The 16366-nt window shown below is 36.9% G+C and overlaps 1 protein-coding gene across 7 annotated transcripts in view; it reads left to right on the top strand.

The window, feature by feature from the left end:
- Nucleotides 1–16050, top strand: part of EFCAB13 (EF-hand calcium binding domain 13) — a 185507-nt gene extending 169457 nt beyond the window's left edge. For all 7 annotated transcript variants that reach the window (XM_058702937.1, XM_058702939.1, XM_058702938.1 and 4 more), the window contains 3 exons: nt 3330–3434; nt 15206–15307; nt 15973–16050. In XM_058702937.1, coding sequence (XP_058558920.1) covers nt 3330–3434; nt 15206–15307; nt 15973–16037 — 272 coding nt within the window. In that variant the 3' untranslated portion in view covers nt 16038–16050. The remainder of the gene's footprint in view (nt 1–3329; nt 3435–15205; nt 15308–15972) is intronic.
- Nucleotides 16051–16366: the final 316 nt, after the last annotated feature.

Here is a 16366-nt window from a genome sequence, read left to right as displayed (position 1 = left end):
AGCACAGAGCCAGATGCAGGGCTCACACCCACGAACCATGAGATCATGACCTTAGCTGAAGTCAGACACTTAACCAACTGAGCCACCCAGGCGCACCTGAGATAGTAATGCTTTTAAAACATATTTTTGCAAGAGTATTCTCAGCAATATTTTTTAAATTGTTGAAGTATAGTTGACATACAACGTTATACTAGTTTCAGGTGTGCAATGTAGTGGTTCAATAATTATCTACTTAACTAACTGCTCACCATGGTAAATGTCGTTACCATCTGTCATCATGCAACGTTATTATGATATTACTGACTATATTCCCTATGCTGTACTTTTCATCTTTGTGACTCTGTTCACCTATTTCATGTATCCCCCCCACTCCCCTTTCCTCTGACAACCAACAGTTTGTTCTCTGTATTTATGAATCTATGGTTTAAGAAAGTGCAACTGGGGGGAGAAATAGAGATAAAGATATCTCTCTCTCTCTCTCTCTCTCTCAAAAGAAGGTTTAAGTGTTCTTGCTGCCTGCTGCACACCCCCATCATCTCTACCCTCAACCCTTCTTTCTAATCAAACCCTGATAGGAGGTAAGATAGAAGAAAAACTCTAGATGTGTTGATGGGATGGGAGTGAGGGTATAGAAAAAACCAAGGAGACCTTTTGTCGTGCTTCCTGTTTGGAACTCTGGGATGTCACCACCTCACTGAGTGTCCAGACAGGATGCCATTTTCACCAGAATAGATATTGCGGTATGGTGTTCTTAGGCAGAGGGAGGGCTGGAAACAGGCCACCGCTTTGCCCCCTTTGGCTTTGTGTGGTATGAAGGATATCCAGTTTTCCCACGTACTCCCAGTAAGCAATGTAGAAGGTTTCTCAGAGATGGAGGTCAGTGGGTCTGCCATGGGACACCAAGTCAAAGGGAGAGGTGATCCCTCCAGAGGCTATGGAGTAGACAGTATGGTCTGGGGACTAATAGAATACTTGACTGAGACACAGAGGACCTCATCACCAGAGAATGCTAGGGCTTAGCCAACCAAGTTAGTGAAGGAAGGACCAAAGAACCTTGACTTTGCTAAAAAACAAAACAACAATGACACAGACCACAACGACACAGACCACAAGTTTCTCAGGCCATCAGCTTCAGCAGGAGATGTCAGGACTCATGAAGTGTGGATTTTGTTGAAGAGGCTATCGAGAATCCAGAGGGCAACCCAAGGTCTGGCCGCCCTCCTTTACGGGCAGCAGGACCCCCAAGCTTTCCCTGATACTATGAGGAGGCCTCTCAGAGCGGAAGTGTGGAAAGGTTTGAAAAACTGAGAATTTCCCAAAATAAACTAGGTCAACCAAAAAGGAACTTTTTATTTTAAACCGGAAGAAACTAGGTTAACTCTATTTTTTAAGTTTTTGTTTAAATTCCAGTTAGTTAACATACAGTGTGATACCAGTTTCAGATGTGAAACTGTTTCTCCTCCCCTCACCCACTCTCTTCAGGTAGTTAACGGACTTCTCCCCTCCTCTTCTTACCAAACAGGATACGGGAAGAAGGAGGAAAGGGAGCTTCCTTGTGTCATTTTTTTTTTTCCCTTTCAACCCTCTGGTTCACAGTAAAACGAAATGTTAGATTTTCAGGTTTGCTTTATAAAAAGTAGCTTTTGAAAATTAAAAAAAAAAACCCTCTTTCCTCTGAGTTATATAAATTCTATGGCTGAATAGAAAAGTTTTATGGAAGAAAAGGAATATGAAAAAGAAAAATACATGAGTACAATTTACAATGTCATACCTGTACCACATGTTTCAACATGGCAGGATGTCACTCACAGCTGCTTCAAGGGGAAAAGATTTTGACCTAGCTTTTATATTATTATGGAGATAGGTATTCCAGATGTATAAGCCAAATCAGAAAAGTGTTTCTTTATGAAACTTAAGCAGTTTTATGAATTCCATTTCTCTTTCTCTGTGATTTGAATTTTGCCTTGTCTTTAGCTAACAGGAAGCTGTATCATTATGAAATCTTACCTTTCCAAGGTGAGATTGATGATGAATCAACAAACCACTCGCAATGTATCACTTATTGTCTTATTTCCTAATCATGTGATAAAGAATCCTGATACTCTCCAACATATGGATTCAATATAATTGAAATTATTTTATCTTGGTAGGTTGTTTTCTTTGGGGCTTTTATATTGATCTTATTGATATGAATTTTAACAAATTTTCCAAGACAAGAGACAGAATTTATTATTGCAGGTTAATTGTGAAACGCAGAATAAGAATGTAATTATTCTGTGATTTTGGTTAGCACAGGCAATGAATCTAGTTAGAGCTAAAAAAAAAAATGCTACTTTGGCTTAGATGTAGTTATTAAAATGTATCACGCGGGGCGCCTGGGTGGCTCAGTTGGTTAGGTGACCGACTTCAGCTCAGGTCATGATCTCCCTGTTCGTGGGTTCGAGCCCCACGTTGGGCTCTGTGCTGAATGCTTGCCTGCTTCAGATTCTGTGTCTCCTTCGCTCTCTGCCCCTCCCCCGCTTTGCTCTGTCTCGCTCTGTCTCTAAAAAATAAATAAATGTAAAAAAAAAAAAAACATATCAAACGTCTGCTACATACCTGACAGAGTTCTAAATCTTTTCATAAGTGTTATTTTATCTCCACAGAAGCTCTGCGAGATAGTCTCATCTTTGTTTCATACAACAGAAAACTAGGACTCAAAGTTAGGTTATTTACCTAAGTTCCAGTAGATAATAAATAGTAGAGAACAATATTCAACCCTTGTGTTCTCACTCCAACCATGGTGATTTTCTCATTTCACTGGAACTGCCTATTTATTTTTCTTAAAATTTTTAACATTTAGTTTCTTTTGAGAGACAGAGACAGAGCATGAGTGGGGGAGGGACAGAGAGAGAGAGAGAGAGAGAGAGAGAGAGAGAGAGAGAGAGAGACATACAGACAGACAGAATCTGAAGCAGGCTCAAGGCTCTGAGCCGTCAGCACAGAACTAGATGTGGGGCTTGAACCCAGGAACTGTGAGATCATGACCTGAGCTGAAGTCGGACACTTAACTGACGGAGCCACCCAGGCGCCCCCTGCCTGTTTCTTTCATAAAAATTATACACTGGAAAGTAATTCTGTTCCTTTAGAAGTTTATGGGGTATATGGTTATTTTTCCAAAAAGGTTTAAGAGAAGTGAGCTTACTTCTAACCATATTGAAGCTCTGCCTTAAACTGAAACATGTTCCATGGATCTTGCATATTTCTGCCAAGTGTATAATGAATGGGTAAAATATATGGGACATTTCAGCATTAGTAGGCATTTTCATATTTTTTTCTCTTTCCCTAAGGAGAGACAGTAGCTGTCAGAGACCTGGACAAGATACTAGGGAACATGGGCTTTGAACTCACCAAAGAAGATTCTGGAGAGATGAAAAGAAAACTTCCACTTTATGGTGACTCATTTTAGATATAAAAAGTCTTTCAGGAAAATTTGGTCTCGAGGGTCTATGTAAGAGTTATTCTGAAACCAGATTAATTTTGTGATGTAAAATCTTCGGGAAAAATGTAGTTCTAGAACAAGAACTAATCCTGTCTTCCATTTTCTGAATGTATATAGAATACAAAGCACTTGACTAGATTGATTCCAAGACCATCTTTCACATCTGGGAATGTTGAGGAAGCACAGTTAAACGACGGAAAAGGAAATAAATGCAAGCCCACTGTGTACCCTTCTCACATTTCCCATCATTCCTCTCTTCTGACACAGCCCCATAATACTACTGAAAGTTCTCTCTGGGCACCAGTAACCTGCCATTTGCTAGTTGCATTAGACATTATTCACTTTTTATTGGAGCTTTCTACTGTCTTTTGTATCGGTGATAATTCTCACCTTCTTGAAATTATTCTCCTTTGGCTTCTGTGTTTTTTTCCTCCTAACCTGGATCTTCTCATTTTTTGATTTTCATTTTGCATACTCTACCTGGGTAATCTCATCACTGTCTTTTGTTCAACCTATCATCTACATGCTTATGACTGTAAATCTGTGTTTCTATACAGCTTCAGACTGGTGTATCCAAATGCCTGCTAGACATTTCTACTTGGATATTCCGTGGGACGCTTCTTTTTCTCAACTGAACTGAATTTAGAATTTAGAACTGAATTCAGTATTTTCCTGTCCAGTCTCCTAGTCCTGTATTCTCAATCTCATTTGTGCTCTCCCTATCCATCTATTCACCTAAGCTAGATATATGGAATTCATTTTTGATTCCCCCAATTCCTGTCAACCACGATCTGGATTATCTGTCACCTAATTTTGTAAGTTTTACCTTTATATAAACCTAAATTTAAAAATTACTGCACACAGATGGGTAGATGGGTGGATATGTGACAAGCCAAGTATAGTAAAATGTTAAATAGTAGAATCAGATGGTGGGCATATGGGTGTTTATTGCACAGTTCCTTCAACTTTGCTATATGTTTACAAATTTTCATAATAAACCATTGGAAAAAATCCCATATGTAAGTCCATCAGTTTCTCTCATTCCCTGCTACCACTGCCCTATTTTAGGTCCTTTCATTCCTCACTTCAGCTACTACAAGGCTTCCACAAAATATTGGACATTAGAGTGATCCATATAAGATGCAAATCTGATGACATTCTGCACCAATTTAAAATCCTTTAATGGCTTTCAGTTTGGTACTTGGGAATGTCTCAAGTCCTTTTTATGGCAAACAAGTTCTTTCATTATCTGGGTTGGCCTTATCTGTCCAATCTAGTATTTTACCCTCACTAACATTGAACTTTTATTCCAAGCATACATATATCATGCTTTTTGTTGCATCTTTATTTTGTTTATACTTTCCCCGCTATTCAGAGTTTCCCCTTCCCCTTTGTTTGACCTACTCCTCACCATTGCTTATTAGAGTTGAGGGCACTTTTTCTAGTAAGTTCTTTAAATACCCAGGCTCCATTAGATGTCTCTTCTCTGTGTTTCCACAATAACTGCATACATTTTTCATTATAATTGCCACATTGTGTAAATGTATGCTTCTTTGCCTGTCTTGTCACTTTAATGTGACCTTAGAATAGAAAAGGTTATTCTGTATCTAGTACCTAGCAGAGTGTCTGGCCTATAAGTAAGCACCCTATAAATGTTGAGTGAGAGATGATAGAGTAAATGAGCGAAAAAGTGAATGATTCCTAAGGAAAACAAAAACTGCCTTTGGTTGGGCCACTAATACTTACTTCTAGTACATTGTAATCATTTGCAGCAATTCTGAGCAACAGGGAGAATCAGAGTATATTAGCAATAAACCAGAGATGAAAATAGACTTTTCTTCACTAGAGACTCATACTTAAGAGTCATAGCATTACCAGAATTGAGGGCCTTTAGAGAATTAACTTGCATGGACGGTATTTTCTATCCTGTTTATAAGGACTAAAATAGCTGAGTAAAAGCATATTTTTCCATGGGCCAGACTTTATGGTTCAAGGGTCAAAGGCCAGCTTACTAAAATAGAATCAATGTCTTGGGGCACCTGGGTGGCTCAGTCGGTTAAGCGTCCGACTTCAGCTCAGGTCATGATCTCACAGTCCGTGAGTTCGAGCCCTGCGTCAGGCTCTGTGCTGACAGCTCAGAACCTGGAGCCTGCTTTGGATTCTGTGTCTCCCTCTCTTTGCCCCTCCCCTGCTCATACTCTGTCTCTCTCTGTCTCAAAGGAAAATAAATTAAAACATTAAAAAAAATTTAAAAAAGTAACATAGAATCAATGTCATAAAACTAAGAATTAAGCAATTCAAGTGAGCCCAAATGGTGATGTGGAATAATGAAATTCAGCTTATTTCTGGTTTCTTATTTTATAATTTTTTAAAGAGACTGCTTTGTATTTTTTAGCTAAAGGGAAGAATGATCTAAAAACATTGATAGATTCAGTACAAGTTATTACAGGTCAGTGAGAAATTACTATAAATATGAGATCCCAAGTCTACACTAAATTATATTTTTTCCTGTGATAAATATTTTACTGAAGTATGAAACACGTAATTACTACATTGTATAATGTGTCCAGCTTAAGAATTATTACAAAGTGAACATACATATTTATCTATCACCTGGATGAAGAAATACATTATCAATAATACAGAAGATCCACTATACCACTTCACAGTCATGTCCTCTGGACTCTCTGGAGGTAACTGCATCCTGTATTCTAGGACCACAGATTAGTTTCACCCGCTTTTGAAATTTGTATAAATGCAGTCATCTGATCTGTGTTCCATGATGTCTGACTTCTTTCATGTAACATTGTATTACATCTTATTCTCTGAGATTTGTCCACATTGTTGCATGTAGCGGCAGTTTGTTAATTTTCATTGCTGCATATTGTACAGTCTACCAAATTACAGTCAAGGAGATCTTTAGAGAATGTGCGCTAGTAGGTAAAATGATTTCTGACTAGCTCGTTGTACCTGAATTGCCATGCGATATTCCACTGCATCAGTATACCACAAGATATGTATCCAGTCTACCATCACAGGACATTTCTAGTTTGGAGCAGTTATGAAGAACATATTGCTATGAATATTCTTGTATATGCCTTTTGGTGAACATATGTGCACAATTCTAGGCCATCCACCTAGAAATGAAATTTCTTTGTTGTAAGATGGGATTGTGTGTACTTGATTAGATACTGTCAATCCATTTTCTAAAGCATTTGTACCATTTGACACATCAACAATTGCTTTACATCCTTGCTAATACTTGCTATTATCTCTCTTCTCCGTTGTAGCCATTCTGGTGAGCATGCTGTGGTATCCCACTGTTATTTTTGGATTTCCCTAATGATTAATGATGTTGAGCATTCATGTTTACTGGTTATTTGGATACCTCTATGATAAAGCTCCTTTCATGTCTGTTGCCTATTTGCTTGGATGTCTGTGTTCTACATACTGAATTTTTAAAACATTTTTTATTTGTTTTTTAAATTCAAGTATATTTATCATAAGGTGTTATATTAGTTTCAGGTGTACATTCTAGTGACAGCTATACATTATTCAACAGCTCTATACATTACTCAGTGCTCATCAGCTAAGTGTACTCTTCAATCCTCATTACCTACTTCACTCATCCCCCAACCCACCCACCCATCTGCCTCCTGGTAACCATCGGTGTGTTCTCTGTACTTCAGAGTCTGTTCCTTAGTTTCTCTCACTCTTTTTTTTTTCTCTTTGTTTGTTTATTTCTTAAATTCCACATATGAGTGAAATCCTTTGATATTTGTCTTTCTCTGATTGACTTATTTCACTTAGCATTATAGTCTCTAGCTCCATCCATGTTGTTGCAAATGGCAAGATTTCATTCTTTTTATGGCTGAATAATATTCCATTACATATATATTCCATTATATATATATTCCATTATATATATTCCATTATATATATAATTTCCATTATATATATATATTCCATTATATATATATACATATATATATATATACCATATACCCATTATATATATATATATACATAGGTATGTGTATGTATGTATATATATATATATATATATATATATATATATATGTATGTGTATGTGTGTATGTATGTGTATACACACACACACACACACACACACACACACACACTACATCTTCTTTATCCATTCATCAGCTGATGGACACTTGGGCTGCTTCTATGGTATGGTTATTGTAAATAATGCTGCAATAAACATAGAGGTGCACATATCCTTCTGAATTAGTGTTTTTGTATTCTTTGGATAAATACCCAGTAATGTGATTACTGGATCATAGGGTAGTCTATTTTTAATTTTTTTGAGGACTCTCCATAATGTCTTCCACAGTGGCTGCACCACTTTGCATTCCCACCAACAGTGCACGAGAGTTCCTTTTTTTCCACATCCTCACCAACACTTGTTGTTTCTTGTGTTTTTGATTTTAGCTATCCTGACCGGTGTGAGGTGATATCTCATTGTAGTTTTGATTTGTGTATCCCTGATGATAGGTGATATTGAGCTTGTTTTCACATGTCTGTTGGTCATCTGTATGTCTTCTTTGAAGAAATGTCTGCTTGTGTCTTCTGCCCATTTTTTAATTGGTTTATTTGGGGTTTTTTTGATGTTGACTTGGTGTAAGTTCTTTATACATTTTGATACTAACTCTTTATCAGATACATCATTTGCAAATATCTTCTCCCATTCAATAGGTTGTCTTCTAATTTTGTTGATTATTTCCTTTGCTATGCAGAAGTTTTTATTTTGATGGCATTCCAATAGTTTATTTTTGCTTTTATTCCCCTTGCCTCAGGAGACATATCTAGAAAAAATGTTGCTACAGCCGATGTCAGAGAAATTACTGCCTGTGCTCTTTTCTAGATTTTTATAGTATTAAGTCTCCTATTTAGGTCTTTAATCCATTTTAGTATACCTTGGTGTGGGGTGTAAAGTGGTCCAGTTTCATTCTGTTATATGTAGCTGTCCAGTTTTCCCAGCACCATTTGTTGAAGAGATTGTCTTTTTCCCATTGTATAATCTTTTGTCAAAGATTAATTGACCATATAATTGTGGATTATATGCCTAAATATGCTTTATATGCTTTCTACCCTTTTCTGTTGATCTATATGTCTGCTTTTATACCAGTACTATATTGTTTTGATTGCTATCACTTTGTAGTATAACTTGAAATCTGTAATTGTGATACCACCCACTTTGTTCTTCTTTTTCAAGATTGTTTTGGCTGTTTGGGGTTTCTGAGGTTCCATATAAATTTTAGGACTATTTGTTATAGTTGTTACTGGTATTTTGATAGAGAATTCATTAAATCTGTAGATTGCTTTGCATACTATGGACATTTTAACAATATTTGTTCTTCTACTTCATGAGCATGGAATATCTTTCCATTTGTTTATGTCATCTTCAAATGTTTTCATCAATATTTTATAGTTTTCAATGTATGGGTCTTTCACCTCTGTGGTTGAATTTACTCCTAAATATTTTATTATTTTTAGTGCAATTGAAAATGGGATTGTTTTCTTAATTTCTCTTTCTGCTACTTCATTATTAACGTGTAGAAATGGAACAGATTTCTGTATATTGATTTTGTACCCTGTAACTTGGCTGATTTCATTTATCGGTTCTAGTAGCTTTTGGTGGCTTTTGTAGTTCTTCTTTGTTCCTTTCTTCTCTTGCTTTCTTCCGTTGTGGTTTGATGGCCTTTAGTGATATGCTTTGATATCTTTTTCTTTTGTTTTTTGCGTATCTATTACACGTTTTTTTATTTGTGGTTGCCATCAGGTTTATATATAATATCCTATGCATATAGCAGCCTATATTAGGTACTGGTTGCTTAAGTTTGAACCCATTCTAAAAGCACTAAATTTCACCCCCCCACACACACACACACATTTTATATGTATGATTTCATATTTTACTTCCTTTTATTTTGTGAATTCCTTGACTGATTTCTATAGCTATAATTGATTTTACTGCTTTTATGTTTTAACTTCCATACTGGTTTTATAAGTGATTGATCTACCACTTTGGTTATGTTTGTATGCCCCCGTGAATTTTTTTCCTTTCCTAATTTGCTTGCTCCTGATTATGGCCTTTCCTTTCCAAAGAATCCCTCTTAACATTTCTTGTAAGACTGGTTTAATGGTGAGGAATGCCTTTTACTTTTGTTTGTCTGGGAAACTCTATCTCTCCTTCTATTCTGAATGATAGCCTTACTGGATAGGGTATTCTTGGTTGCAGGTTTTTTTCTTTCAGCACTTTGAATATATCATACCACTCCCTTCTGGACTGCAAAGTTTCTTCTGAAAAATCAGCGGATAGACTTAAGGAGTTTCCCTTGCATATAACTTTTTTCTCTTGCTGCTTTTAAAGTTCTCTCTTTACCACTATTTTTTGCCATTTTAATTATTATGTGTCTTGGTGTAGACTTCCTTGGGTTTATTTTGTTGGGGACTCAGAGTCTTCTGAATCTTGATTTGTCTCCTTCTCCACATTAGGGAATTTTTCAGCTATTATTTCTTCTAACAAACTTTTCTGGCCGCTTTTCTCTCTCTTCTCCTTCTGGGATCCCTATAATGCTAATGTTACTACATTTGATGGTGTCACTGAGTTCTCTATTCTCATTTTATATTGTTCTTTTACTCTTTCCTTTTCAGCTTAGTTGCTTTCCATTACTGTTCTTTCAGTAATGATCTGTTCTTTTGCTTCCTCTATCTACTATTTATTCACTCTAGTGTGTTTTTAATTTTAGTTAATGAGTTCTTCATCTCTGGTTCTTTTTTTATATTTTCTAATATCTTTGTTGAATTTCTCACTATGATCCTCTACTCTTTTCTCACATCCAGTAAGTATCTTCATGACGATTACTTTGAATTCTCTATTGGGTATATTGCTTATCTCTGTTTCATTTAGCTCTTTTGCTGTGATTTTGACCTGTTCTTTCATTTGGGACATAAGCCGCAGTTTCATTTTGTCTAACTCCCTGTGTCTGTTTCTATGTATTGGGAAAGTCAGCTATGTCCCTGATCTTGAAAAAAGCAGTCTTATGAAGAAGAGGCCCTGTAGTGTCCTGTTGTGTAATGTCCCCTGTTCACCAAAAACTAGCATTTCAGGTGTCTTCTCTGGGTGTTGCATGCCCTAGGGCTGTGATTGTTGAGTCATGTTTGCCATCAGTTGTCATCTGCAATGGCCTTCTTTGCCTGTTGTGGACAAGGTTTGGTCCCTGTGATGTTAAAGGGTCAGTCTGGGGCCACCTTGGGCTTGAGTTGGGTCAGACCAGATGCCTGCCCTCACCCCATTTGCCATAACTGTGGTTGCACCAAACTTCAGGGTGCTCACTTTCTGCTGCCCGCTGTGAGATTCTTCGTTGGTGGGTAGAGCTGGCAGTCAGAGGTCTGTACCCATCCCAGAGCTGGGAATATAGTCAAACTGATGTGTGTGATTATATTCCCTCTCCCAGGGCAAGAGTCACTTGGGAGTGGTCCTGGACAGTGTTGGAGCTGCCTGCTGCTTACAAAATGAGAGGCATCTAGTGCTGCTTTGGATGGACTCCTGCCCAGTGGGGATGGTTGGAGGGGGCAGCCTGCAGGAGAATGCAGGGGTGGGTGAAGCAGTGTTAGCAAGCTACATGGCAAGTGTTCCAGCTGGTTCCTGCAGCTGTCTGGGTATCTGGATTAGGGTGGGGGTAGGGGAGAGAAATGGTGCCTGCCAGGTCTTTTATTCTTGGAGAAGTCTCCTAAAAATCCCTGCCCTTCCAGGAGAAGTTCTGAGATTAGTAAATAAATCTCCTTTCTCAATATCCCAGCCACTTTTCAAACTGCCGCTTCTATGCTGTATCCCTGCAGGGCTGTTTGTTATGCTGTCTCTTTAAGGATGGAGACTGTTTCCTCTTGCCCTCCAGCTCTCCCAGAGCCAAGCCAACTGATTTTTAAAATTCTAGGTGTTGGGGCGCCTGGGTGGCGCAGTCGGTTGAGCGTCCGACTTCAGCCAGGTCACGATCTCGCGGTCCGTGAGTTCGAGCCCCGCGTCGGGCTCTGGGCTGATGGCTCGGAGCCTGGAGCCTGTTTCCGATTCTGTGTCTCCCTCTCTCTCTGCCCCTCCCCCGTTCATGCTCTGTCTCTCTCTGTCCCAAAAAAAATAAATAAAAAACGTTGAAAAAAAAAAATTTAAAAAAAAAATAAAATAAAATAAAATAAAATTCTAGGTGTTAAGCTCCAGTGATTGTAAAAGTTAAAAAAAAAAAAAGTTAAGCCCCTCTGTCTTTCAAAGACAAATATTATGGGGGTTTGTCTTTACAGTGCAGGTCACCCATGTCTGGGGTGCCTGGTAGGAGATCTCTTCCTCTCCCTTTTCCGTGGCATCCCTCACATCTGTGGTTGGTTTTCCTGGGGGTCTGGTTCTAACCACATCTCCATTATTCCTCCCATTCTTTTCATTGTGGCCTCTTCTCTTCAATTAACTGTGGAGGGTCTGTTCTGACAGTCTTCAGGTTGTTTTCTGGGTTGGTTACACTGATACGGGTGTATCGAGGGGTATCCATGAGACAAATGAGCTTAGGATCCTCCTACTTTGCCATCTTTCCCAGAAATTCATATTGCATTTTTCATTTATCTTTTACCTGTTTGGTTTTTTTTAATGTACTCTAGATACAAGTCCCTTGCAGGTTATATAAATTATAAATATCTTGCTGTATAGTTTGACTTTTCACTTATATTTTATCTTCTTTTTTTTGATAGGGAAAAATGTTTTTTAATTACACACTCAATCCATTGGATGTATTTCAAAATACCCCCCAAAACACTTTTCTTCATTTATCAGTGAAAGAAGTTAGAAAGTAATGTCAAAAAAATAGCATATGACAATCAAATTTCCCTGAAAGTCACAGTCACATATAGAGTACACCCTAGAAAAGAGGAGGGGCCAGACAGGTTCTCCCTACTCTCAGGAATATCATCAAGTACTGGACCTACTCATGGGTGGAGAGAAAAGGCAACTTTTAACTATGAGTATGTTATTAAATGAGGCATTTACTATACTCCTTCCTGAGAGCACCAGGTGGGGGACAAGTGTTCTAAACTTGATCTAGGAAATGGAATGTGGAGTCAGTCCATCCTCTTCCTCCTAAGAGCTGTCCAGTGGCCAATGAATGTAAAAAACATGACTAAATAAAAACAAATTCCCCACATACTCTCTCCTCCCCCCCCCAATAAAGGTAAAAGAAAAAACTGGATTTCCCAGATTATTCTCCAGAATAATAGTTGCTTTATATATTTGGTATAAGTGGGATGTTAAAGTCCTTTACTGTTAGTTCATTGCTATCAATTTCTTCCTTTACATATCTATTAATAGTTGCTTTATGTATTTGGCTGCTTTCATGTTGGGTACATAAATATTTGCAACTCGAGAGTGGATGGAGCCTGGGAGTAGATTTAACAACCCAAATTCGTCGATTACAGAGTCATCACAAGCATGCCTTGCTTTTAAACAACAAAAAAAATATTTTTGAAACAACAAGATAAAAACCTAGTACTAATCACTTTCTGACAATACACAATTACTGAATTAACTAATATTGAGAAGGGGAAGGGAATCATACCTATGGGCCTTGTCTCACACAAGTGCATGTTTGTAGGTGCAAGGCACTTGTCATTATTGCAGAAATGAATTTTAATTTTTCATCTTTAGTTTAACATTGCTTTTAGTACAATGCTGACACCAGCAGTGCAGAAAGGGCTCTGGAGAGTTGTTCATAGCAGCAGCTCTCCTTTGGTTCTGGAGGCTCCAGGCCAGCCAATATTGCCTCGTCACATACATTCTTTAGGCCTTTCTGTGAGTGCAGAACCCGCCACATATTTGACAACCTTCAGGTCATGGGCCAGCTTTTCACATCATTTCAGCAATCTCTGGAGGGATAGACTTCTCTTTGTTCTTAGTTTCTCAATCGTAGAGGAGTCATCTTTAAGATCAATTTGGGTCCCAACAAGCAAGAAAGGAGTCTTGGGACAGTGGTAAGTTATCTCAGGCACCCACATTTCCTTCACATTTTCGAATGAGGAGGCAGAGTTCACTGAATAACAGACTGGAATACATTTGTAGAAATGTATTTGTAGATACATTGAAATACGTTTGTAGAATAACTTGGCAGTTGTAATCTGTCATAGTCCTCTTGCCCCTCAGTATCAGAAAGTCCAAGAGTGTATGGCCCCCTATCGATCATAATGGTGACTGCATAGTTGTCACCAAGAGTAGGTACATCCTTGGAAATGTGTTTGTTGTGTAGGATATCAGGAGACATGTTTTACCAACAGCACCGTCACCCACAACAACGCACTTAATTGTCTGCATTACTGAAACAATTTTGTATCCACTTTAAATATTTCAAATTCGGTGGTTATCTCAGCTTCTCCGCAGGGGCATTGGCAGTGCTATGTGGTGTCTCCTCTTGTATTTTATCTTCTGATGAACATAAGTTTCTCTTTGACACGTAGTTGAATTAGTCAACCTTTTTTCTTTTATAGTTAGAATGTTTGGGAGCCTGTTGAAGAAATCCTTCCATACACCGTGGTCATGAAAACGTCTCCTATTTTATCTTCTGGGAGCTTTATTATTTTCCTTTCACATTTAGATCTATAATCCACTCAATTGATTTTTCTATATGATGTGGGATAAGGGTCCCTTTTTCTTCTAAATGGATATTCACCATTTATTGACAAGGTGATCCTTTCCCTACTTTAATGTAAGGCTAGCTTTTTCATAAATCGAAGATAATAAATGTGTTGCTATATCTGGACTTTTTATTCTTTTTGTTCTTTGGTCTATTTGCTGGTCCTTGCACCAGTACACCTACTATTTTAATGTAGATTTAATATGTCTTGATATCTGAAGCATAAATCCTCCCAATTTTATTTACTTCTTTAAACTCTTCTTGGCTATTCTTAGTAATGTCCTTTTTGTCATTAGAAATATTTATTCTTTGTGCTTTCTCTCTTTTTTTCCTTTGTCAGTCTTAGTGCAGGTATGTATCACTTTTGTTGGTCTTTCCAAAACCCAACATTTGGCTGTATTGATTTTATTTAAAGTTTGCTTTTCATTTCAGTAGTTTCTGCTTTTGTCCTTAGAACTTTTCTTCTCCTTTTGAGGGGTTTAATTTGCTGTTCTTTCCTAACTTTTTAAGATAGAACCTTGGGTTATTGATCTTTTCATCTTTTCTATTACATGCATTTAAGGCTGTGAATTTCCCTCAGCACAACCATACCATATCCTACAAGTTTTAATATGTAATATTATTATTTTTACTCAATTCAAAATATTCTAACTTCCAGTATGGTTTATTTTTTTGACACATGATTTATTTAGAGAGGCATTCTTCAGTTTCCAAAGTTAGGGGAGTTTCCTAGTAGCTTTTGCTATTGATTTCTAGCTTAATTTCCATACCCTATATTAAGTTATTTGTACCGATCATCTTTATTATTCTAATAATTTTTAAATTATATGAACCTTATTCAATTGTGAAATATTACTTTATAACCATTATTATGGGAGCATCTCTTTTACCAGTGTTAAAGAAACACTGTTCATTTTGTGTCTGTAACTGACTGCTTATTTTTTAGCAGGTATCATTATGCTTTATTTCTCTTTAATAATTGGAAATTATGCTATTTTTAAAAATGTCATCTTTCTCTACTTCTTTTGTTCTGCAGGAGGAGAAGTTGACCTCAGTGACCTGGAAAATGTCTTGCAAAATATGGGGATAGAGTCCTCACCAGAGCATTCGGAGCTAAAGAAATTACTTCCAATTAATGGTGGGCATTTCAAATATCAGAATAGTCTTCAAGAGAGTTAATTTGGTCATTCAGGGAGTTGTTCATCCATTGCAAGTATCAGGTAGAATCTTGAGGGAATTAGAATTATAGCCTAAAAATTTTTTATAATCCAAATCTCCATGTTTATTCTAGATCACTTAGAAGTTAGAGTTAAAAATATCCATAATTCTAAAGATAATTATTTTTAATATTTAGGAATACATAAATTACCATTTAAAAATATGTCTAAATCAAAAGGCTCATCAATCATCAATCTTGCCATCTGGACTAAGGAATATTGATAGTTATTTTTCCTTCCATTGAGATGCCTTGGGTTAAGACCTCTAGGAAAAAAGAGGACGAGGAGAGATGTAGAACTATACTTACTAGTAGAGGGGTACAAATGTGGACTCAGAAAAAATACAACATAAGGAAGTGTTTTTTCTTTGGCCTGGTAAATATTAATAATTGTCTCAGGTGCTAAAGAATTGATTTACCATATTAAGAATTTCGTTTACATTTTTTGTTTTATTATTTCTAGAAGATACTAGGTAAATTTTAGGAGCAAATTATTTTATGCTGTATATTTCTGAACTTGGATATTTGATATTGTTTTAGCATGTCTAGATATTTTCTCTATGACCTAAATTATGTGTTTCTTGCAGCTACAGCTAGTAGAAGAATATATAAGACTAGTTTGCTGAATTGTGCAGATGTAAAAGGTGAGTGAGATTCAAATAAAGATGTCAGATTGAGACTCTTGTGTTTTGCTTTTTTTCTTATTAAATATTGCCCCCTGCCATTCTCATATATATTTCCACGATTAGTTTTAATACACACATATGTTCATACTGATTAAATAATTTTCTGTCTTGTTTTTAAAAGGTGTTCTAAATATTTAGGTTTACCTAGATTTTTGATATGGAAATAATAAAATTTAGGCCGAGCTATAAAAATTTAAGATAGTATATCTTGAAATACAGTGACCAAACTGAATCTCCTTGTATAAATGTTTATATAAAAAAAAACTATTATGTTTGCAGTTTTGCTGCTAAAATT

This window comes from Neofelis nebulosa, chromosome 16, assembly GCF_028018385.1.
Source record: "Neofelis nebulosa isolate mNeoNeb1 chromosome 16, mNeoNeb1.pri, whole genome shotgun sequence".
NCBI lineage: Eukaryota > Metazoa > Chordata > Mammalia > Carnivora > Felidae > Neofelis > Neofelis nebulosa.
The sequence above is the reverse complement of the archived record's forward strand: the minus strand, read 5'-3'. Positions and strand labels throughout refer to the sequence as shown.